General features: G+C 39.6%; 1 protein-coding gene across 1 annotated transcript in view; it reads left to right on the forward strand.

Annotated features, from left to right (window-relative positions):
• Positions 1 to 26,486, forward strand: part of dnah5l (dynein, axonemal, heavy chain 5 like) — a 340,633-nt gene that overhangs the window by 187,454 nt on the left and 126,693 nt on the right. The window contains exons 49-56 of the mRNA XM_060825520.1: positions 5,755 to 5,922; positions 12,082 to 12,288; positions 12,596 to 12,925; positions 14,360 to 14,566; positions 17,404 to 17,634; positions 19,334 to 19,488; positions 22,084 to 22,748; positions 25,302 to 25,582. Of these exons, the coding sequence (XP_060681503.1) occupies positions 5,755 to 5,922; positions 12,082 to 12,288; positions 12,596 to 12,925; positions 14,360 to 14,566; positions 17,404 to 17,634; positions 19,334 to 19,488; positions 22,084 to 22,748; positions 25,302 to 25,582 (2,244 nt within the window). The remainder of the gene's footprint in view (positions 1 to 5,754; positions 5,923 to 12,081; positions 12,289 to 12,595; positions 12,926 to 14,359; positions 14,567 to 17,403; positions 17,635 to 19,333; positions 19,489 to 22,083; positions 22,749 to 25,301; positions 25,583 to 26,486) is intronic.

A 26,486-nucleotide genomic window follows, 5' to 3' on the forward strand; every position in this document is an offset into this window, starting at 1 on the left:
GAATGATTGGTACATAGACAGAAAACCAAGTACCTTTCCACTCAATATTATATTGAAGAAACTTTGCACCCAAAGTGCATATTTTGCATTAATCGTCTCCTCAGGTCTGCAGAAACATCAAAGTGTAGCAGGAAGAGAATGGTACAGTGTAAAACAAGAAAAAAGTTATAGTCTCATAAAAGCAGTCATTACTTGGAAAAATGTGTTTTTGACGAGTGCGGTGCTACTTTCTTATTATAATTGTCATTCTAGCTTTTGCTCAGTGTTCACAATCTTGCTTCTGAATCTGAGAATTGTGTTCAACTCCAGTTCATGAAGGGATCACTTAATCTAAATCGACCTTTCAGTGCAGACTTGTGCATATAGTTTATTGTCAGAGGTACAGACTATTGAGCAACCTAATAAACCGAGGCCCATCTGACATTTACAGAGTGTATAAGAAGTCAAACCACTGTTTGAAAATGGCTAAAGAAGTTCACCATGTACCCTGATCAATATTGATGCCTCAACATGATCAAAACAGAATAACTGGCATTTCCTCTCATCCCCTTTGTCAATCTTTGCTGTATATATAAAATATATTATATATATATATATATATATGACAACTATATATCCACAGAATAAAATGTGTCATTGCTTAAGTGTAATTCACGACAGTAGTATGCTGTTTGAAATAACAGAAGCCAGTATCCCATCACCAAGGTTCACTTTATTTACACGTGGAGAGTCCTTGACACTGATCCAAGTTCCTCAGTGCCAGCTCTTAAAGTGAACAGGATGTCTGACAGCCAGAGCTCCCTGATTGGACCAGATTCAGAAGCAGAATCCCTACAGTATGGAAGCAGTCCATTTGGTCCATCAAGTTCACACCAACACGCTTTTGAGTGCCCCACCCAGACCAACTCCATCCCAGTAATCTTGCATTTCCCATGGCTAACCCACCTAGCCTGCACATCCCTGGGCACCATGGTCAATTTAGCATTGGGAACCAATGTAGACACGGGGAAAACATGCAAACTCCACGCAGATAGTTATCCGAGGATGGAATTGAACCTGTGTCCCAAGCACTGTGAGGAAGCAGTGCTAACCACTGAGCCACTGTGCTGCCCCAAATGATCTGGCCACTAACAGCTCCAATAAGAGAACTCATATCCTATAAGGTCCACCTGACTGACTTCATTTCAGTCACTACATTCCTCCATCTCTGAATCCAAAGACATAGACGGTTCTTTTTCTTGTAACTCTTCCTGGGGTGTTTTAGCATGGCTCAGGTTCCTCCATCTCTGGCTCTGAGACAGGCAACACGTATCACACATTAGCTCAGCTTTTGCACCCGGAGCATCTCGGAAGAAGTTCATTCACCACTTAAGGAAGCAAAGGTATTGAGGCAGCGATGTCTACCGTGTCCATCTCAGATTCTGAGGTACCTTCAACGCTTGACAGAGAGGGCTCTAGAACAGTCGGAAAGGCTGTTGAGGAGCAGGGCATGTTTAGTTCCTGAACTGTTTGCGAGTTTGCAGCTTTCATGTACTTATTCAGGACCGTTGACCTACCTGAACTTTATACATCGCTGGACCTGACCTCACATTGACCATGCCTCTTACCCATGAGGACCATTCCCATGGTTCCTACTCCAAACTTTGTCCCCTGAAGCAAATCGTCTCTCTCATTTAGTGGAGTGTTGTGTCCAGTATTGGCATTCCTGATTCCATTTCACCCCTCCCACCCCCAACCCTGATCTGGTAAGATCAAAACTAACCTGGTGCGGTCTTCTCCCCATTAATACCTCTGCTGGAGCTATCCTTGTAGTTGCATAATGGGTGGTCCTACCATCAAATATGAACCCGGATGGTTTGATATCTAATGAAGCTGTAGGCTGTTTCTTTAAGCCTGCCTTCAAAGTTTGGACTACTCCTTCTGCTTGGCCGTTGGGTGGTGGATGCTGTGGAGCTGTCCTGATACGTTGAACACCATTTGACTTTAGCTGAAAATGTGTTGCTGGAAAAGCGCAGCAGGTCAGGCAGCATCCACAGAGCAGGAGAATCGATGTTTCGGCATGAGCCCTACTGAAATTCCCTGCTGGTAAACGATTGCCCATTATCTGTGATAAATACTTCTGGGAATCTGTGTACTGCAAAAGATGCATGCAGTTTTGCTATCATCGTTCCCGTGTTTGACGAAGGAACACTCTGCACATCTGGTCACTTTGAGTGGGTGTCCACAATACCTAAGGACGTTGAGCCACGAAAGAGCCTGCATAGTCAACTGGTAACTGACGCCAGGATTTACCTGGCCATTCGTATGAATATGGGAGAGCTGCTGCCAGTAGGCTTTACCCTTGTTAGCATTCTGGACATTACCCAAGCAATGCAGCTAAGTCTGCATCCAATCCTGTCCATCAGACATAACGTCTTGCCAACATTTTCATCTTGGAAACCCTGGATGACCCTGGTGGAGTTCAGCCAGTATCTGGTGGCAACCTTTGCTCAGGACAATCAGTCTTACTCCCTATTATAATATGGCATCCTCTGCAGTGACCTGGCCTTTCCGGGTTCAAGAAGATTTCAGTTCTGGTTGTGACAGTCTTTTGGTTTTCACCATTACCACCAGATGTTTCAGTTTTGCCAAGACCGGATTTTTCTGTGTCCAAAGTCTGATATTGTCAGTTGTGGCTGGAAATGTGTCCAGAAAATTTAAAACTGTTATTGACTCTTCCAAAGGCAGTACCATCGGTGGTGCATCTGGCAGCAGGAGATGGATCAGTGCATCCACAGTTGCTACTGAGCCTCCTAGACAGTGTTCCAACATATAAGATGTGCAGTATTCGAGACCACCGCTGAATTTGGCCTGAAGCTCCGGGTGGCACTGCTTTGTCCTCTATAAGTGAACCTATCAGGGGTTGGTGGTCTGCTATTATTACAGATTTACGGCCCATAAAGGTATTGGTGGAACTTCCTAACTCCAAATATGACCACTAAATATTCCTTTTTTATCTCAGTGTATTTATAATGTGTGTTCGCCAAAGTACAGGATGCATATGCAATTAGGCATTCCTCTCCATTGGGCCACCTATCAGCTAATATTACCTGATGTTGTAATGGGGAGCATCACTTGTCAGCACCAGATGACATAATCTTGCTTGAGATTACAGTGTGCCTATACATTAGAGGATGATAGTTGTTTCTTCACTTCAATGAAAGCTATGGCTTGGCTAGGCGATTATTTCCAGTGCTGATCCTTTTTTAGCAGTTGATACAAAGGTGCCAGAATGGATGCCAGGTTATGTATGAACTTTCTGTAATAATTCAAGGAAAGACTTAAGTTGTGGAACATATATGGGAGCTGTGGCACCTTTGGTTACCGTCACTTTATCTTCCAATGGGAGTAACCCGGTCTTGCCAACTCTGTAGCCCAAGTAGGTCATTTGGGTTGCCTGGAACAAACATTTTTCCCTTCTAAGGCATACGCCTGCCTGGGGAAAATGTCTAAGAACTATGTCCAAGTTCTCTAATTGCTCCTTAATGGTTTTTCCTGTTATTAGCACGTCATCTAGATAAATGGTGATTTGCTGCAGACCTTGTAAAATGTTCTCCGTCATCTGCTGAAATATTGCACAGGCTGACGACACCTGTAAAGGCTGTCTCGTATAAAGCAATGAGGTAATTCCACAAAATCAAAAATATGATGGTGCTAGAAGCATCTTAGTTAATCAGATCACAGGTCATCCCTTCGCTTGCTATTCAGCTGTTGACACTTTACTCACACTGTTTGACACTTTTAATCACCTGCAAAGATTTATTATTCACTCCATTCACACAATTTGTATCCTGTTATGGGCTAGGCCAGACCACTCAAAACATCCTTAAGCAGGCAGCCCAGACTATAACTTTGCAATTTGTTTTCGTAAGTGTACAGTGAAAATTACCTGGAGTAAGTTAGCTTGGTTGACGACCAGGTTTTAAAACAGACAAAAATTTATTCACAAAATTACAGAATGAAACACAAAAAAACAGAATATAGAATACCCACAGAACTCAGACTATCCCAAACTGGACTTCATTATGCTGACTGAATTGGGACATCAGTCCCAATAAACAAACCCCTTAAACACAGAGCAAAAAATGAAACGAATGCTTACAGGTCAAAGTTAGAAGGGGAGAAAGAGAGAGAATCTAACAGCCTGTTTCCACACAGCCCACTGCTGCACTCTTAACTAAAGTTCTGAACTGAAATGTTCATCTAGAGAGCTAGCCACACTCCCTTGATTTGTACAGGTTACTTCTCAAAACATAAAAGCTTTGGCCTAAAGTCTCATCTGTTTACATATAAACAAAAAGGCCCCCCAATACCTGCTCATCTTTATACCAAATCAGTCATTTCGGAGCCTGGAGTGTTTTATGACCCCTCTGAAATAAACCAAAGTGCACAGTATCCTGGAGAAAAGGAACAGTCTTTAATAAAAAAGGACCAACTTTGTGACAATCCATCATTCTTATTCACTTGGAATTACCTCACATCATCTCTCATCATTTAAATTCTGTGTCTGTGTGCTACCCTCCACTTTACTTGATGCAGGGGCAGTGCTCAAAAAGTTTGTGATTTCAAATAATCTTGTTGGACTAAACCTGGGTGTCGTGTAACCTCTGACTATGTTCCTATGAGAATTAAAACGACAGGTGAGCAGACATTCCTGGGTTGCAGATTAAGAGGAGGGTTTGTGCAAAGTAGTTATCCAATCTGCCTTTGCTCTCTCTTTATGCTTTGTGAGCAGTGAATAAATTACACTTGATTAAATAAAGTATGAGTAAGATGGAGTTGATCTGTGAAGGGTGAATGGTGGCAAGGAAAAAGCAAAAAAATGGAGGGTGTTGCACGCTTGAGTTTTGCATGAGAAGGGTCTCTGGGCAGGGAGGGATATGTTGGAGATGACTGGAAAGAAAGCAATGAAAGGAAATAAAAGAAGGAAAGAAAAAGGAAGCAAGCAATAAAGAAAATGATTTACATTTATAGAATGCTCTTCTCACAATTGGATGTGTCAAAATGTTTTACAACCAATTATATTCCTTACGGGAAGTGGGTTGGGAGGAAACATAGTGAAGATAGCCATTGAACTTGTAGTGGATGTTGATCTTGGATAAAAATATCAGATATCAGTCTATTTCTACACTCAGAAAAGTTTTCTGAGAGGCTGAGGAAGAGTAGGGATCATTTGAAACAAATAGAAGGATGGAAATTGGAAGAGAAATTACTAAGCTTTTCATTTGATAGTGACCACACTAAAATTATCATCAATTTGCTGGAAAGAACATGTGAAGTAAAGAACTGAGAAGATCCTGAATAAATAATGTTCATGATAACAGATGAAAAGGTAGGTATAGCTAGGGTCATAGAGGGAAGATCTCCAGAGAGGTAAGATCTATGACAATCATGGAAACGATCACTTAATGTTCAGTGCACCTCTTCCTAGCTCCTCCTGGACTGTAGTCACCTACTGAAACTTAATGTGCTCAGGGATTCCAGTTTGCTCAGGTTCTGAGCTCTGCAAAGATTTGTAGCTATTTCAAGTTTTTAATGTAGTTATTCCAAATCTGGGGTGATTTAGCTTCATGCAGGCCTGCCAATTATTTTTTTTCCCAAGAGCAAATTCAGAGCAGAGCTGAAAGGTATTATTGTTGCATTGTAAATGAGACAAAAGATAATTGAATATTTTCAATTAAGTAAAAGAGGAAAAATGCGTGTTTGCAATTTCAGGTACCTGAATATATTTACCCACCTGACTCTGTGCCAGCTTATTCATCAATCCTCGTACCAAATGTTGACAATGTCCGCACAGATTTTCTAATGCATACCGTCATGAAACAAGAAAAAGCTGTGTTGCTCATTGGTGAACAGGGAACAGCCAAGACAGTTATGATCAAGGTATGGTTTCAGATATGATTAAGCACAGCAGCAACAATTTATATCTATATTATCACTTCTTTGAATTGACTTAAAGGATGTAGTCATTACTGACTAAGCCAGCAATTATTGTCCATCTCTGATTGTCCTGAAGGTAATTAACAGTCAAACACATTGCTGTTGGTCTGGGTCACATGTTGGACAGACTGGGTAAGGATGGCAGATCTCCTTTCTTAAAGGACATTAGTGAACCAATTTCTTTCCCCTGGCAATCAGCAATATGTTCCTGGTCATCATTAGACTCTTAATTCCAGGGTTTAATTTAATTCAAATTCCATCATCTGGCCTGGTGGGATTTGAACTGAAGATCTTAGCAGATTACTTGGGTCTTTGGGTTAATGATCCATGAGGTCATCACCATCATAATAAAACATCCCAAGGCACCTTCAAACATAGCATGAAAGCATGCAAGATTTAAGTTGGCAAAACTTTAGGAATAGTTGATCAATAAAAGTAGTATAAGAGTTGAAAATGAAAAAGCTTTTTAACTCAATGAGAATGGCAATGAACTAATGGAATGGTGGATGGCATGGTGGCATCACCTTGCCAGGAGCCTGCATTTGATTCCACCCTCAGGCAACTGTGTGGAGTTTGCACATTCTCCCTGTGTCTGTGTGGGTTTCCTCTGGATGCTCAGGTTTCCTCCCACAGTCCAAAGATGTGCAAGTTAGATGAATTGGCCATGCTAAAATGCCCTTACTGTCCAGGGATGTGTAGGTTGGGTGGAGTAGCCAGGGGAATTGCAGGTTACAAGTGATAAGGTTGGGGGGTGAGTCTGGTTGGAATACCCTTCAGAGGGTCAGTGTGGACCCGATGGGCTGAATGGCCTGCTTCCACACTGTGTGAAATTCTATGATTCTAAAGTAACTAATGAGAGATATTGCTACAAAAAAGACACATTGTGTTGAAGCTATTTGCCTTGCAGTCATCATGATACAAGTGTGATGAAGATTTATAATAGAGAAAAATCAGTTTTTGGCTTTAAGTTGTATGAAGATGACATCTTTAAATTAAGAAACAAAATCTCATTTTTTTTAACATTGTGTCAAAAGTTTTTCGAAGGAGTTTTGTGACTTAAGCAAATAATTAATAAAGCTACCAAGTGAGAGAATTGAGCTTTTATGATATAAAGGAAGAGAGGCCAGAGGCCAGAAGCAATTTTAATTCAGAAGAATAGATCCACACCAGCAAAAGTTTAGTTTTGGCAGTTTCTAGGCCATTGAGCTGGAAAGAAGTCTTAAGCTGTTTTAGCAGGCCAAGTAGGCAGGGCTGGAAAAAGCCCCGGTCTTTTCTTTCAATTCAGTGAGAAATATCAATAAGTTAGCTTCCAAATTTGTGCTAGAGGGGACTCACATCTGATGAATGTGCAGGGAGTCACCAAAAATAAATGCTTGAATTTTATTGGTTGTTTAAAAAAGTAAAAAATGCAAATAGGAGAGATGTACCACTGGGATAGAGTGTCTGTAAAGGACATTATGTGTAAAAAAAGGTTCAATCTTTCTATTTGCATTTTGATAAGATTATCATAATTGTCATATGTATATACAGCTTGTTTTTTTACGTGTAATAAACTTATGGTCTTTTATTATAAGTATGTTGGCAGACTCATGTGACTACGTTAAGTGATTTACCACCATGGTAATCAAAATTACAAAAATAAAACATATAATCCATCAAGCTAGATTTCACTCTGAGATCTGATTTGCCCAATTTTAGCATCAGTTGGAACCATACACAAAAATATTAATATGAAGGGAAAACAACATTTATGCTATATGAGATGATAGTGCTTCTCACTGTAAATCAGACAAACTCATGAACTGTCTTAATGCTGCTACTGATGGTCCTGAAAAATGTACAGTCTCTCTCAAATTATCTCAGAAATTACCTCAAGAATTTTAGGAATAGGAGAAGCTAGTTGTTTCATGCTGCTATTATTCAGTAACAGTATGACTATTTGCCACTCACAGAATTCTGTCGTCAAGCCAAAACGATATTGTACCAATTGTACAAATGATTAATGTGGTAGATGAATTTTAGTGCTGGGATGAATCAGGTAAAATGATGGAACATATCAAACAGCTTATCCCATTGGCCATTTGCAGCAACCAAGGACTGTACATATCAGCTCGTGCTTGCAAAGCTCAAACATAGTGTCCAATATGCGGTGTGATTTCGCGATTGTACAACTACTACCAAATAACATTGAATATGCAAAGAAGTATGCTGACCAACCATGTTAAGATTGTTTATTGGGCTTGAGGTGGGACATGCTTGTGTATACTGGAAGCCACATACATTAATACCTAGGGCCTTGTTCTTTGCAATGGACACTATTTATAAACAGTATATACACTGCGCCTGTTTCAAATCAATACAACAGGTAACAGTCACTCTCTTGTTCATTTAGCAGGGGAATGGCTTGACCAATTATAGTCATCCTGTCTTGTTTAAAATTTGAACAAAGTTTGGATGTTAATTACCAGTCATCATTATCCAGTGCATTCTCTATGACAATTCCTTAACTAATCTGAGACCATTTACCATACAATCAGGACACCTGTCTCATTCAGTATAAATATTGTTTTCTTTTCCTTCACATTAATATTTCTTACAAATTGTCTTGATGAGCCCAAGACAAACGTTTTGACAAATTATGTCTTTCTTCAGCGATACTGAGGTTTTATGCTACCAAATGGCTAATAAGAAATACTTTTAAAATTGACTTAAAATTGTGCTTAAACAATCTATGATAATGGAATGTGCATTAATGTCTCTTAGAGTTTGTGTTAAAATACTTACAAGTGTGACAATAACAACAGTTTATATTCTTGAGCTATATCGTTGCACGTTTCCCAGTTATTTTATATCCTTTGATTCTGTGAATATCTGGACAGCTTGAAGTGTTGCTCATGAATCTCACACACCTGGAGACCTATTAAGGTCTATTAAGATGGTGTCGAGCATATATTGTTGATTTTGTTTTCTTTCCTTACCAATATATTTGAGGCTAGAATGGACCTAAAGGTGTACAACATCTGGAAGTCTATTTTAAAAAACTTCATCCAAATGCTGCCAAGACTGACATTTTGTTCTAATTTAAAGGCTGAGGAATAGGTTCTGCAGCTCACAACTACCCCATCATGCAACACTAAAATACCTTGGCATCATCTTGGCCGTGCATTGTCTTACTGGCAGCACTCCAGTAAATTGAAGCTAATATGTTCATGTTGAGAGTGAATCTCATGTGGAATCTAGTGTCTGCCACCCACTACCAGCAGGGCCAACAGACTATCCACTGCTTCTCTCCCCCTGGTCTAGAATCACAGAATCGAATCATAGAATCCTTACAGTGCAGAAAGAGGCCATTTGGCCTATCAAGCATTCTGTGACCCTCTGAAATACTACCTGTTTATCCAGCCAATAATAGATTACTGATGGCTCAATTTGGTTCAGGAACCACCACACCTTTCACAAATGTGGTAAACAGCAACATCTGGAAGGGTGCAGGGATTACTAATGGAATGTTAAGCCCAACACAACTTGAATAGCTCCTTGGTTTAGGAAACATTGAAATTTTGATGTCATGGTTAAATCTGAAATAACTCCATAGAGACTGGCTTCCTATCATCAAGTCTCCATTAAATTATATGTGGAACGCCAGGTCTCAGTGTGAGCAGAATATGTGACATGCCGGTTTATATCTGTCAGCCAGGGCTCCCTGATTGAATCACATTAACAGCCCCAATCAGGGAACTCATATTCTATCATGTCCACATGTCCGACCTGGTTACAATCTCGACAAAATCATTGTCCTCGAAAAGTACCACCAGCTGGAACCCAATGAAACACTCCCACTGACATAGGACTTTTCCAACACATGTGTCTGCAATCTCAGAGTCTATACTGGATCACATTCGATGCCCTATAATCTGAGGACATTATACAGATCCTGATAGTGCACCTAATGGTTGACTGCAAATATTACCAATAGTAATCTGGTAACTGAGTCAAGTCTTGCCTTTCAAGCATCCCTGGAAAGTCAAGACAACCCTCAACTTCATGGCAGCAAACCAGGGAAGAGGTGTCTACGTGGTACACAAGGAACTGCTCAAATCATGATTGTGCCCAATCAAGAAAGAGTATCTCCCTGAGGCATCCATTCCTGTTGGCACTTTAACTGCAAATGTGTTGCTGGTCAAAGCACAGCAGGCCAGGCAGCATCTCAGGAATAGAGAATTCGATGTTTCGAGCATAAACCATCCTGATGAAGGGTTTATGCTCGAAACGTCGAATTCTCTATTCCTGAGATGCTGCCTGGCCTGCTGTGCTTTGACCAGCAACACATTTGCAGCTGTGATCTCCAGCATCTGCAGACCTCATTTTTTACTCGGCACTTTAACCGTTCACACTGAAGCCATTGAATAGATCATTAACCTTAATATTAAACTGTAACTGTTTCCCCAGCTGTATTAAACAATCTGGATTCAACTAATGATCATAAATCTGAAAACCTGGTAGCTTGATTCATGTAGCATAGAGTGCACTTCAGGTCAGCTTTGTCTTTCTGGCTAAGGAATGAAAGAAGTTGGAAAAGAAAATCAAGACATGAAATTTCCCTTTCTTCAGATTGTCAGTCATTAGCAGATAGTTCTCTGAGAAGATTGATTCACTGTCCAGGTTTGACCATGCACTAAGTTTTTGTAATGAGGTGTCAACCTTGGCTTGGTACTAAACCCTGAAGATTGTGAATTGAAGCTATGCCTGAAGACTTGAACATATTATCTCTGTTTTCACACAGTACTGCACTGTCAGAAAATGGATCTTTCATATGAGACAATATTCTAAGGTCAAAGTTAATCTCTCTGCTGTATGCAAATGGCAGCATATGGCAATATTCAAAGAAGAGCAGCAGTGTTCACCTGAACTCAATATTGAGTGTCATGACTTTAGGGTTTGAACTATTTTATGTCCTAGAATCCACCCCCAAACACCAAGCCTTGTAATCACTCAATTTGCTATGACACATAATCCGTTGTTAGCCACTAACAGTCTCCTATAACAGCTATTCGCCCTCCTAGCCAGATTGTTATCCACTCTTTTGCCTATCCAACTGTTCTTGTCTCTCTTTGGGCTCTATCCCCTCCTATCATTTACTCCTTACTCCTCCTTGCATCCTATCTTCTGTATTAAAACTGATGTTTTCCTAGCTACCATCAGTTCTCAGGAAGGATCAACTGGCCTGAAATGTTAACTTTGATTTCACTCCACAGATGCTGCAGACCTGCTGAGCTTTTCCAGCAATTTCTGTTTTTGTTCTCCTGGTAATCTTACTGGGTATCACCTGATCCTCAAGCAACAGTACTAAAGCAGCTAAGTTGGTTACTGATCTCACTCTTGTTTGATAGACCTTAAATTTACTGTTGCGTTATCTTCAGCTTCCCATTTTAGGAAATTGAACAGTCTATTATTTCAGCTCTGTAATATATTTGGATCAGATATGAAATTGACGACCCGCCCCACCTTTGCTTTGCAAATTGATTTAAATTATCCTATTTCAAAGAATAGCAAACAATACTGGTATTCTGATGAACATTTATCCCTGTATTGACATTGCACGACTCAAGGTTGTTGAGATTTTACCCCAGTTTCAGGTGCCTTGTGCAATTAGCTGCTATATTGCTTACATTTCAGCAGCAAATTTACTTGGAAAGTGCTTATTTAACTGCAAGGCAATTTAGGACGTTCTGGAGTTATGAAAGGTGTTATATCTGTTGTTTTCTTTGTGTTACAATTGTGACTACAATTGAAAAATACCTAATGGATTGTCAAGTTAGGAATAATGGAGGTTCTACAGTTTATGATTTGGTATTTAAATTATTCAAAAAAATCTTAAACATAACATAACTAGTATAATAAACATCTACAATTATTTCCTCAATCTTTTCAACAAGACAAGTGGTCCTTTTATAATTCAATTTCACTGCACATTTGGATAGACCAAGAGAATTTCTATTATAATTTATGACCTGTGTAATAATTTATAATTTACTTTAATGATTCTTATGCTTCTGAATTGTATCTGAGGTATCAACATGGGTATTGCATATTAAATTGCAGGGTTACATGAGCAAGTATGATCCTGAAGTCCATGCAACTAAGAGTTTGAACTTCTCCTCTGCCACAATGCCAAATATGTTCCAACGGAGCATCGAAAGTTACGTAGATAAACGAATGGGTACAACCTATGGTCCACCTAGTGGCAAAAAAATGACCGTGTTTGTTGATGATATTAATATGCCAGTGATCAATGAATGGGGTGATCAGGTAAATCTGTTCTTTAGATAAGACCGTGAAAAATTTGAATTAACTAAATTTCTTTTGTGCACATTTTGATATAATTTTTAAAAAACTAATGTTCCAGAAGGAAAAACCAGTAAAACTGGTGAATGCAACATACTGGTCTGACTAGTCTTGTCAACTTAAAATGAGTGACTAGTACATTCATTTGCAAATATTATTGGATTCTTACTGTTTTTCTTTAAAGTTTAAGTAAGCAAGAAGTTTTGCAAAGACATCCTTCTCAGCACATTGCACAAAACGTGCCTAAGTTAACTCTCTATTCATTAAACAGATAACCAATGAGATTGTCCGACAGCTAATGGAACAGAAGGGTTTCTACAATCTTGAAAAACCTGGAGAGTTCACCAACATTGTTGATGTACAATTTGTTGCTGCTATGATTCATCCTGGTGGTGGAAGAAACGACATTCCTCAACGGCTTAAAAGACAGTTCACAGTTTATAACTGTGCACTACCATCAAATGCATCCATTGATAAAATATTCAGAACTATTGCAAGCGGCTATTTTTGTGAGCAACGTGGCTTCCCTGTTGAGATTTGCAAACTGGCCTCAGCTTTAGTATCAACCACACGCAAACTATGGCAGGCTGTCAAGCTGAAGGTATGTTAGATACTAACACCATGCAGAGGAACTCAGTTGGTTAAGGCTGAGAAATAGAAGGAAAAAAATGGAGCACAAAGAGAAGAGCAATAGAAATGGAATTACCTAAGAGAGAATTTACATTGTGTCTTTAACAAAAAATGAATATTTTAAAGTGCTTTGCAAATACAATAAGTGCAAGGAAAATTGTGCTAACTGAGTTGGGGAAAGATTTGAAAAGGCATAGAAAACTTGGTCAAGTGGCGGTTTATGAAGATTTATTTTTGAATGTGGAGAAAGGCAGAGAATTTTATGGAGGGAATTCCAGAGCATAGGATCAAGGGTGATTTAAAATGAACAAAAGTGTGGAAACGGGAATGTAGACCATGGCTGGATTTTACATTTTCTGGTGGGGTGAAGGAGGCAGAATGGAAAGTAAGTGGTCGACTTACTCCTACCTCAGCTACGTCAACCTATCCATTTAAGTGCAAATGGCCAATTAACGACAGCTCAGTGTAAGGGTAGCCAGTTAGTAGTTTGAAGGGAGGCTTGTAAACCTAAGGAGGCTAGGCTGATATGTCATGCTGCAGAGTGGGTTTATGTCAGAAATAGCAAGTCAGCTGCAGCTACAAATTTAAAGACCTCTTACCCTCTGAATCTTGTTATTTTTCATTAAAAGCTTCAGTAAAAAAAAAGATGCTGCCACTTTCCCCAGTAAAATCTGCTGCTATACTTAAGCCTGATTGTGGTAGCTTCCACCTCTATGTCCCCTGAGCATTTGTACTAAAAATCTCCAAAACCATTTAACGTCTGATGCCTGAGAAATGGAGCAAGCAGTGAAAAATTGCAGGTGAACGGGTCATTAACAAGCTAAATTCATTAATTTTATTTATTTCACAATGGTTGGTGGGCTGTTGATTCCCCTGTCCACTTACCTTCCATAATTTGGGAGACTGGTGTGACCTTGGTGAAATCATGTCCTATTTTAAATTCTCTGGGTGGAGGGGTATGCAGCCAAATTGATGACATGGGAACATGGCCTTACAATTTTTGTAATGATTTTCTAAGTCTGTGTTGGCAGCTGGGTACTTCAGTGTCCCTAGGGCATATTGTGTCTGTGATTTTCAAATTTGCCTTGTCAGTGCGCTAGGTTTCTGCTATTTCTGGCACCAGTACAAATTCTAATCAAGGTAACTCTCTGAGTCTCATTCATTCATTTTGTGAGTGACATAAATAGGAGGGCAATATTTTAAAACCTCTCAAAGAGGAATAGCATGTTGAAAATTCACAATGAGGAATAGATATTTAATGATCGGTTGAAAAGAATGCCAAAGATGACTCGTGAAATAGTAGCTCCCCAATGATGAAGCAGATTTGAGGGTTCATTGCTTTCATTGTGCATTTACACGTTCCTGTCATCTTTTAAATTAATCTGTTTCAAATATTGTTTTACAGATGTTGCCCACTCCAGCCAAATTCCATTATATTTTCAACCTCCGTGATCTTAGTCGTATTTGGCAGGGAATCCTAACTGTTACATCTGAAATTTGCCAGTCTCCTGATGTGCTGGTGTCGCTGTTTCATCATGAATGCACTCGTGTTATTGCAGATAGATTTACCAACAAGCAGGACAAGGACTGGTTTGAGAATATAGTGAAAAAGGTTTGGCAATACTTTTTCTTCTCTTCTGCTGTAAAAGGGCTTTTGAAGAGATTAGGTGGTTTATAGAGTCATAGAGATGTACAGCACGGGAACAGACCCTTTGGTCCTACTTGCCAGCGCTTGGCCCTTATCCCTCTAAAATTGGAGAGCGTGATGCTGGAAAAGCACAGTTGGTCAGGCAGCATCCGAGAAGCAGGAGAATCAATGTTTTGAGCATAAACTCTTCATCAGGACTTCCAGCACTCTCCAACTCTGATCTCTAGCATCTGCAGTCCTCACTTTCTCCATATCCCTCTAAAACCTTCCTATTCATATGTCCATTCAGATGCCTTTTAAATGCTAATTGTACCAGCCTCCCCCACTTCATCTTGCAGCTCATTCCATACATGCACCACCCTCTGTGTCTAAAAGTTGCCCCTTTGGTCCCTTTTAAATTTTCCCCCACTCACCCTAAACCTATGCCCTCTAGTTCTGGACCACCAGGAAAAAGACCTTGTCTATTTACCCTATCCATGCCCCTCATGATTTTATAAACCTTTATAAGGTCACCACTCAGCCTCCGATGCTCCACGGAAAACAGCCTCAGCCTATTCAGCCTCTCCCTGTAACTCAAATCCGCCAACCCGAGCAACATCTTTGTAAATCTTTTCTGATCCCTTTCAAGTTTCACAACATCCTTCAATAGGAGGGAGACCAGAATTGCGCACAATATTCCAAAAGTGACATAGCTAATGTCCTGAACAGCCGCAACATAATCTCCCAACTCCTGTACTCAGTGCTCTAACCAATAAAGGAAAGCATACCAAATGTCATCTTCATTATCCTATCTACCTGTGACTCCCCTTTCAAGGAACTATGAACCTAGACTCCAAAGTCTTTCTGTTCACCCACACTCCCCAGGCCCTTACCATTAAGTGTATAAGTCCTCAAAGTTTGTGAGAAGATTTGTAGCTTGGGTGCTCATTGTTGTGGTGGTTCTGTTCGCCGAGCTGGGAATTTGTGTTGCACTTATTTCTTTTTGTATAGAGTTGTTTGTTGTTTGTAATACTGAACAATAATGAAACAACTTTTCATTATTGGTTTGTGAGATTAACATATTAAAAATAAAATGAAATACTGAAATTATTATTTTTACTGTTTATTTCTTCTATATTTGACCAACTGCACAATTTCATATCTTTATTGTAACAGAATATCCTTATTCTTTTGATTATAAGTTTCAGTGCAAAACTATATAATTTAGTACTTTTTACAATGGGAGAAAATTAACACTGTTCAACTTATTGTTGGTGCAGTCCTCCAACACATTTGGCCCCTTGGAAGAATTAATTGCCCACCCCTGCTCTAAACTTCCTATTCATATACCCATCCATATGCCTTTTAAATGCTCTAATTGTACCAGCCTCCATCACTTCCTCTGGCAGCTCATTCCGTACATGCACCACAAGCATGTTGTGTGAACAGAGACAAATGAAATGATTTTCCCAATTCTTTTTTCTCCATCCACAACATCTATGTTTTTTGCCTCTGCATTTGAATTGGGGAGTTTATAAAGCGATTAGGGTTTTAACCAGTGGAGTTATATGCTGATGGTTCATTACTGTTTATCTATGCCAATTACTTGTAATAAAGAGTAATTTTTGTTAAGTATGGAAGCCTTCTCTGTTCCTCTGACAACTTGGGTCTAAAAGACAGGTAAATTGGGGAAATTTGCATACTTCTTAAAATCTTTATTTTTGTGACAGCTCTGGGAATGATGGAATAGTACACTACTTTAGTGAAGCATAACAATTGATATTTAATATTCAGTATAATTTTTTGTTAAGGTAAAAGATTGATGAGTACGTTACAGCAGTGTAATGTGAGATAATTTGGTGCGTTGTCTTATTATTGGGCTTAACATGGAAATATAACTTCACAGTCTTCAGTTCCAAATTGGAATTAATGTCATTTATGTCTCTCCAAACATTTCAGATTAACAGAACATTTGTCTGAGATATTTTGGTTGAATCTTTCACTTTGATTTTAGCTGAACATTGTTGCATTACATTACACTAATCTACTTTTTATGTGAATGTTTTCTTTCACTCTAAGTCAAGGTTGTACCTGATGTCAGGACCATATTTGAAAAGGTCCAGAAAATAAGACTGTAATATACCAGCATTACCACAAATGCTATTTCTACAATATAGCCAAAATGTGCACAACATGACAGGGGAAATGTTTGTGACAAAATCAAAACCAGCACAAACTCACTTGAAAGAAATTCAACTCATTGCCATTTTAATATAAAGTCAATAAATGATATTTGAATTCCATGGTGTGATAGGCAACATTTACACCAATCTCATGCAGGCATTTTGCATGGATTTGATTCTATATTAGGTGTAAATTCAGGTATAAATGGACCAAATGCAACGAATAGAAGCATCAGCATTGAGTATCCTATCAGCAATCTTTAAAAAGACCACATAAGGTCTCTCAGAAAGTAGCATAAAAATGTTCAGTCTTTACATTTGTGGACTCAGGGTTAGCAAAAATTCTCTGGCTGACTGTTGCTGTAGTTGAGTCCCTACCCCTATCACACCATTGGCTGCCAACCTCTCCCATCGGATACTGTGTAAATGTAAAAGCAAGTCAGTTCATCAACTTCTCCAAACAAAGAGCTGAACCAGGCTATCTCATTATTGATGGCTTAAAGCTGAGGCTTAAAGTCAAATTTGCTTCAATTACGGACTAGTTAGGGTTCATACATGAGGTTTCTTGTAATCTTATAAATTGTAATTTATCACCCATTTATGAAATAGGCATTACTAATATAGTTTGTTTCTACATAGATTGCTTCAGAGGATCATGGTGATGATATTTTAACAAATTTTCAGCAAGAAGCGTTCTTTGTTGATTTCTTGCGTGATGCTCCAGAGCCCACAGGAGATGAGCCGGATGATATGGAACTAGAAGCTCCTAAAATTTATGAGCCAATTTCATCATTTGATCAGTTGGCCGAGCGCCTTCAAATATGCATGGAGCAGTATAATGAAGCCATCAGAGGTGCAGTGATGGATTTGGTATTTTTCAAGGTATTGGCTTATAGTGTATCTCCTCATGTCATGGACTTATTGTGAGTTTTAAAATAAATGTCTCTTCCTATGCTCATCACTCATCTACAAGCAGATTGTGATTTAATTTATTTCCCTTTAAGTCTGGAGTAGGGGTATGTATTTTCTTCACTCCATCTGTTTGCGGGCTCTGATTTTACAAACGCTATAATAACATTGTTGGAAAGTTAAAAACCAGAGGGGAGTTCATTTCGGATTCTGCAACCACATGGGAGTAATGTGGATTTCCCCAGTTTCCTCATTTCCCTGCCCCTCCCAACCTTATCCTAGTCCCAAGCCTCCAACTCAGCACCGCCCTCTTGACCTATCCATCACTTTTCCCACCTATCCGCTCGATCCTCCTTTCCAACCTATTGCTTTCTCCCCCGCCTTTATCTAACTATCGCTTTCTCAGCTACTTTCCCCCCAGCCTCACCCCGCCTCCCATTTATCTCTTAGCCCTCTCCCCCCCACCCCTCCAGCCCACAAGCCTCATTCCTGATGAAGGGCTTATGCCTGAAACATCGATTCTCCTGCTTTTCGGATGCTGCCTGGCCTACTGTGCTTTTCCAGCACCACTGTCTCGACTCTGATCTCCAGCATGTGCAGTGCCTACTTTCTCCTATGCAATCACAGCAGAACCCTTGGTGGTTTATTTACTACATTTTTACAACATTCAGTAAATATAAAATTAATAATTTTTTTCACTGTCCATGATGGTCCAGTAATGTAAACTGGAATGTCTAATATCATAAAGGACTAGAGATTAAGAATCAACAATAGAACTTTTCTTGGAAGCATTTTATATTTGCAATTGCTAATTTAACTAATAGGTTTCCATTCAGGGATTTTCATTCCCAGAATATCCAGATTGAGCAATTGTTAAACTGTAGCAGATAAGCAGCCTAAGTGCTTCTGGTACATTTTCTGTGATGACTCTGAGGATTACATGTTCTTTTGTCCTTTCATTTCCTTTCACACTGACTGGCCAGTTCCATTACTGGACCACTGGTGAATCTTAAAGGCACATTTACCATGGAGTTAGTGAAGCTGAAATTAAATGGGTTATTATACTTATAAGCTTTATGATGAAGGCCCTACAATAGACATTCTAAGCTGACTTTTCAATTTTCAGAGACAAATGTGCCTGCTGTAATTTTCCAACACACACCAATACTTTTAGCATTTATGCCTTTTACTATGTGTTGAGGGTATTTATCCTTGCTCTAGTACCAATCTAATAGTATATTGTAAGAATGCACTATTTGTCAAACAAGACCTGGTAATGTTATGTCAGGCTATGAAGTGGATTACAATTTTGAAATTCTGATTTTAAAAATTTTCTCATGGGATGCTGGCATTGCTGGCTGGCCAGCATTTATTGTCCATCCCTATTTGCCCTTGAGAAGGAGGTTGTGAACTGTATTCTTGAACTGCTGCAGTCAACATATTGTAGGTAGGTCCATAATGCTGTTAGGGAGGGAATTTCCAGATTTTGACCCAATGACAGTGAAGGAACAACAGCACCAATATATTTCCAAGGCAGGATGTTGAATGGCTTGGAGGGGAACTTGTGGGTGGTGAGCTTAGCTGGTGAGCTTTCATTTAGATGACACATTGTGTATTTATTTTGTTCTAATTTGCAAATGTAATTCTTTGTTACTATAAGGATGCCATGATACATTTGATGAAGATATCCCGTATCATTCGGACTCCACAAGGAAATGCCTTGCTGGTGGGAGTTGGTGGATCTGGAAAACAGAGCCTTACTAGACTGGCTTCATATATTGCAGGATATCAAAGCTTTCAGATTGTACTCACAAGGTAAAGCTGTTTTGCAGTATTTATTATTTATCCATTAGCTTTGTCACATTTGCAAGGAGATACAGTAGCTTAATGGTATTATCGTTGGACTGTAAATCCAGAGACCCAGATGATGTCTTGGGGACCTGGATTCTAATCTCACCATGACATATGTAGAATTTAAATTCAGTTAAAAAAAATAGAATTAAGAGTCTAATGATAACCATGAATTGTCAGGAAAAGCCCACCTGGTTCACTCAGCCCTTTTGGGAAGAAAACTGCCATTATTACCGGGTCAGGCCTACATGTGACTCCAAACCCACAGCAATGTGTTTAACTCTTAACTGCCCTCTCGGCAATTAGGAATGGGCAGTAAATGCAGGCCAAGCCAATGATGCCCACATCCCATGAATGAATAAAAAAAATTACCTCCTTTGTATTGCTTCACTCACAACAGAGTTGATGCAAGATTAGGTTCTATCTGTGACCATTAATTTATGTGTCTAACTGTTGGCCTCAGTAGTACTAAACATCACATGTTTCATTGGGCAGCATGCCTCCCTCTGAGCTGAAAGCTCAAATGCCAAGTCTTACTCCAGGACTTGATGGCCAAGGAAGGTGGTTCATGACAAGGTCAAAAACGCTGAGCGTCAACTTGCAATTAATTCCAACATATGCTAAAGCTACGTGCTAACAGTGAGAAATAATCCTGATCAGTCATATGGTAAAAAGAAATTGTGAGTCTCAACTATCACTGCCTGTAGATCCAGGCTTTGACATGCATGTCAAGGTCTATGTGACAACAGCAAGCAAGACTCCTTAGGGCTCCGGTTAGGTGAACTGCAGTTGTGGATCAGAGTGGTGCCAACAGATTGGGGTTTGATCACTGTTCCAGCTGAGGCAGACTCAGCACCTACTTTTGCCCTAGCTTTGGTGAAGATTGCAGCACTAAAGGTCAGACCTACCTTCAGACAAAGGCCTCAAGAAGGTATTATCTGGTGTGTATATGCTAGAGGATGTGTTGCATTTATTTTGAAGGAGGTTCAGTATCATTTCATGTTTCAAAGGTTTTCGGTTGTAGGATGTAGGCGTTGCTAGTGGGCCACTATTTGTTGCCCATCCTGAGTTACCCTTGCGAAGGTATTGTGCACTTCCTTCTTGAACTGCTGCAGAACCTTTGGTGTAGGTAGATCCACTATGCCATCAAAGTGTTGAGTTCCAGGAGTTTAACACTGAAGGAATGGTCATTTTTTTTTCCAAATGGGAACTGTCAATGGCTTGGAGAGGGATTTTCAGGTGGTGGTGTTCCCAATGTATCTGCTGCCCTATATCTCTATATGGTAGTGGTTGTGAGTTTGGAATGGTACTGTCTAAGGATATTTGGAGAATTTCTGCAGTGTGTCTTGTAGATAGTACACACTGCTGTTACTGAGTGCCAATGGTGGAGGGAGTGAGTGTTTGAGGATGTGATGCAAATTAAGCAGGCTGTTTTGTTCTGAATGGTGTTAAGCTTTCTGAGTGTTGTAGGAGCACCCATCCAGGTAAGTGGGGAATATTTCATCACACTCCTTGTGCCTTATAGATAATGGACAGGTTTTGGGGAGTCAGGGGGAGAGTTACTTACTGCAGTTTCATAGCCTCAGATTTTAACTTATAGCTGCTGTATTTATATGGTTCATTCAGTCCAGTTTCCGGTCAATGTTAACACCCAGGAGTTGATAGTGGGAATATAGTGAATGCCAAGGGCGATGGTTAGATTCTCGTTGGGGATGGTCATTACCTGACACTTGTATGCCACAAATATTACTTGTCAATCTTCTTTCTCTCCACAGTAACAAGTAAAGTTTATTGATGCTGTGGCCACATAATTCTGCATTGAAAATAAATAAGATTATTAGTGCAGTCAGAGCAATAAGTACAGCTAAAGATTACAAAAGATTACTAAATAAGCATTCATTACTAACATCCTGATGGATCATAGCTATTATACAAATAAAACGTCAGTTAGCTTTTATCAGATCAAACAACTCATATTCCAGTTGCCCTAACTCACCAGACATGTGCCATGTTTGAAGGTTACATCTATTTCCACCTGCTTATTTATTTTTCACTGAACCACTTATCTCTTGTGTACAGTTCTATTCTAAACCTGTCCATTCTTGATTATATAAATGCTTTGCTCCCTGCACTTGCCTTTGTAAACCCTTGGATCTATCTCCACTTTATACAGTATTCTATAAAATTTTGACCAAACATTAATTTGCCATTTGTAACATCTCTGTCTTTTGGTTTCTGTTTTCCATATGCCTGTTAATGAAATGGCTTGGAGCAATCTTTACGGTAAATAAATGATAATTACTGTGAATTGAATTTAATTTATTATGATGTGTACTGAGGCACAGTGAAAAGCTTTGAATTGCAAGCAGTACAGGCAGCTCACATAGTTAAGTAGCATAGATAGTAACTAATAGGTAGAACGATTGTAGCAAATAGGAAACCTAGATCTGCACGTAGGAGCTTGCAAAGTGTCGACCGTATCCAGTGCCATCCGCTGTTATAAGCAAGTGCAGTGTAAGTGTAAACTTGACATTATTAAATATCTTATTTCTGTTTTAGAACTTACAATACAAGTAATCTTATGGATGATCTGAAGATTCTGTATCGTACAGCTGGACAAAAAGGAATGGGTGTGGCATTCATATTTACAGATAATGAAATCAAAGATGAGGCCTTCTTGGAATACATGAACAATGTGCTAGCCTCAGGCGAGGTGTCAAACCTCTTTGCTCGAGATGAAATTGATGAAATTACCCAAGACTTAATTCCAGTAATGAAAAAGGAGTATCCAAGACGGCCCCCAACTGTTGAAAACCTCTACGATTACTTCCTTTCACGTGTGCGTAGCAATTTGCATGTGATTCTTTGTTTTTCTCCTGTTGGAGAGAAATTTCGTACTCGTGCATTGAAATTTCCTGGTCTGATCTCTGGTTGCACGATGGACTGGTTTCAGCGTTGGCCCAAAGATGCTCTCATTGCAGTCGCGCAGCATTTCTTAGCACCTTACAAAATAGAATGCACAGCACAAGTAAAGCAGAGTGTTGTGAATACTATGGGAACATTTCAGGATACTGTAGCAGAAAAATGTGTTGAATACTTTGAACGATTTAGGCGTCAGACCTATGTGACTCCCAAGTCTTACTTATCTTTTATTGGAGGCTACAAGACTATCTATGCAGAGAAGTTTGCTTATGTGGAAATGCTGTCAAACCGAATGAAGACAGGTACAGACTTATCTATTTAATTAGTGTGCCAATATTAATGTACTGCAATTATCAAGACATAGTTAATCCTACCATTTATCTGTGTCACTGAAGTTTGATTTCTTGCTTGAGTCATTTTTATTGATTATGAAAACTGATAAGGGGAGCATGAATTGATTCAATCTAATTAAATTTTAGGATATATAAAGGAAGCTTGCTAATCTCTTGTTAGTTTGACTTCTATGTACAGGATACCATTTTACATTGTCAGATATTATTGGATGCATCAGATTTGCTGATTATATAAATGTACAGGTGCCTGCCAAACACTTTGTGCAGTTGGATTACACCTACACGATGGATTCACTGAAAGGTTCTAGCCACAGTGATGGTTAACAATAGAAATAAAAATTAAAGCCAACCCCAAAGGAATAACTAATCATCCAATCGATCTTTCAGTATCAATATAGTTCATGAGTGGCTGTATTTTCAGTCTTCACTTTATGTTGTGGAGGAGCCGGTGTTGGACTGGGGTGGACAAAGTTACAAATCACACAACACCGGGTTATAGAACAACAGGCTTATTTGGAAGCACTAGCTTTCGGACCGCTGCTCCTTCTTCAGGTGGTTGTGAAGCAGGACATAAGACACAGGATTTATCGCAAAAGATTACAATATCATGCAAGTAAAATGATATATTTAACAAGCCTGGATTGTTTTTAAGTCTTTCATCTTTTAGAATGGGTTACAGATTTCGGTTCATTAATATGTAAATCCCAGAATTTCTTTCAAGTTACATTCTCAAGCTATAGTTAAGGTTTTATATATACAAAAGGTGATATTTCAGCTCAGATAATACATTAAAGATGTGAGGTCAGGGTGTGTCTGTACCCCAATCTTGACTCAGACTCAGATCGGGATATCAAATTCGGCATGAAGTCTGGTGAATATAGGATTCAAGCTTACTCATAACATGAGGCAGTATTGTTGTAATTCTGGTGACTGAACCATTGTCCTGAAAAGCAAGTTACTATCTTCATGCATTCAACAGGAGACATGCAGCAGGTTGTAATCTCTGTCACAGCTCTGTAATCTCAACTCCATTTGAACTATAGTGTACTTGCACATGACAGTAAGTGAAGCTGAAGACAGTGTAGATAGTCTGAAGTTGTTGAACTCAATGTTGAGTCCTGATGACTGTAAAGTGCCTGTGTGGAAAATGAGGTGCTGTTCCTCCAGGCGGCATGGTGGCTCAGTGGTTAGCACTGCTGCTTCACAGTATCAGGGATCCTGGTATGATTCACGCCTTGGACGATTGTCTGTGTGGAGTTTGCACATTCTCCCCCGACTGTGCGTTTTTCCTCCGGGTGCTCTGGTTTCCTCCAACAATTCAAAGTTGCGCAGGTTATGTGAATTGGCCATGCTAAATTGCCCATAGTATTAGGCGCATTAGTTATGAGTAAATATAGAATAGGGGAATAGGTCTGGGTGGGTTACACTTCAGAGGGTTGATGTGGACTTGTTGGGCTATAGGGCCTGTTTCCATACTGTAGGGAATCTAATCTTGTTGGGCTTTGCTGGAGCATTGTGGCTGGGCTAGGACAGAAATGTTTGCATGACAGCAGAGCCAACCCAACTTCATCTAAAATGTCAAGGACAGGGAAACCTCCCTGTGATTCAAAGTGCTGCCTCAGTAATTTAACACTGGGTCCAAGCTTTGCATTCAAACTGGGGAGGATGTCGTTAACAGACAATCCGATGATTGGCAATTCTGTAATCCCAGAAGGCAATTGCAGGAACTGCTCTAGCTCCCACCATGCTGAAACACCAGCTAATTACAGGATTAGGGGTCTTGGTGGGGTGGCTCAGTGGGGTGTAAAGCATTGTTCAAGTGGTAAGATAGAGGCTTAAACTGAGAAGGCAGACAATCTGGAGATGGGATGTCTCACTGGCCTCACGAGGCCTATAAAGGTCACACCCTTGCCCTAAACCAGTCTGCACAGCTTAAGCTGCTGTCTGATGTGGGTGTCTCCCCACCTCCCCACCCCCTCCCCCCAAAAACACACACACACACATCCTGGCGTGTGTAAAATACTAGCTACGGCACAATATGGTTCTTAAGTGGCCATTAATTTGCTCTTGAAGGTCTTCAGCAGAGCCAGGGCAGGAGGACCATGTGATATCTTCTTCTGCTCCGCCCCATAAAGTTACAGGCTTAACAGACGTGGGTGGGTACACAGCATAGAGGCTGCATGCTGGGCACGGCAGGTTATCCCATCTTTAAATTCACCAGTGGAAAAACATAAATACGTGCATGTTGTCCAAATATAGGACCCATGTCTTTGCAATGTTACAAATAGATTCTATTATCACTCTGTTTTACTTTAAAAAAACATAACTGTGACAGTATTGTTACAAGGAATCTATTATATTGCTGCCTAAAGCCTTAAGATGCACCATAGCAACATCGATCTTAAAATGTATTGATTTTTAATGTTCTGAATTAGATTGTCAATTTAGTTTAAGAAAGCTGGCACTTGTTTCCACTTAAACAGTTGTCCCTTTTTTATGTAGGTCTGGCAAAGCTAATGGAAGCCGAGGTGTCAGTGAATGAGCTGTCCAAAGAACTTGTGATTAAGGAAAAAGACTTGGCAGTTGCTTCAAAAAAAGCAGATGAAGTTCTCGAGGAAGTGACTTTAAAGGCCCAGGCTGCCGAAACAGTTAAAACGCAGGTTCAAAAAGTGAAAGACAAGGCTCAGATAATTGTAGATGAAATTGCAGCTGACAAAGCAATAGCTGAGACGAAATTGGAGGCAGCTAAGCCTGCTTTAGAAGAGGCAGAAGCAGCTTTGCAGGTTTGTATCCTAACAATATATGTCAGTACATTGTGCGCAATCAGATTTACTAATTCTGAACTGGCAAGGTCAAGCATTTAAGTAGTCAACTATTAGGCATGTGTTAACATGAATTTATTTTCCAATTCTTCCTTCTCAATTATTCTATTTCAAAAGCCACAAAAGATGATGTTGTTGATCTTTACATTTTCTCTTCAGGGTGAAAGAAAGGAAGCAATCATTTCCTGGCACCACATATTTATCAGGCTTCTATTAAAGAACTTCTCCGAGCACACCATGTATTTTTTGAGAGCCTGTTACAATGGGTATACATGCTTGGGATGGAAAGAACAATTTGATGCCTGTAGAACTTAAAAAAATAGCACAACGTATTTACATTGTTCGTTGTCTGGAATTCCTTGATCTTATCAGAATTTTAATAAAACTGCAATCTTTTCTTGAGTCAATTTATTAATAAAATACTGTGTACAACTGACAGATTATAATACAAAGAGCCAGAATTAGGCCACTCAGCCCATTGCAGCTGCTCTCCCATTCAATGAAATAACGGCTGATTTGATAATCCTCAGCTCCACTTTTCTGCCTTCGCCCCTTACCCTTGATTCTCTTACTGAATAAAAATGACTCTCTCAGCCTTGAATATATTTAACGACCAGCCTCAATGACCCTCTGTGGTTAGGAATTCTATAGGTTCACTATCCATTGAGAAAACAAATTCTTCCTTATTCTGAGATGATGCCGTCTGATCCTAGACTCTCCCTCAAGGAGAAACAACTTTTTGTCAACTAACCTGTTAATTTCTCCAGCATAGAAATGCACGGGGAACACACAAATTGCAATGGAGAGATGCAGCTAAATAAATTTTGAATTGTATATTTTTCATAACCATCTACTTTCCTCCAGT

Source organism: Hemiscyllium ocellatum, chromosome 5 (assembly GCF_020745735.1).
Source record: "Hemiscyllium ocellatum isolate sHemOce1 chromosome 5, sHemOce1.pat.X.cur, whole genome shotgun sequence".
NCBI classification, from domain to species: domain Eukaryota; kingdom Metazoa; phylum Chordata; class Chondrichthyes; order Orectolobiformes; family Hemiscylliidae; genus Hemiscyllium; species Hemiscyllium ocellatum.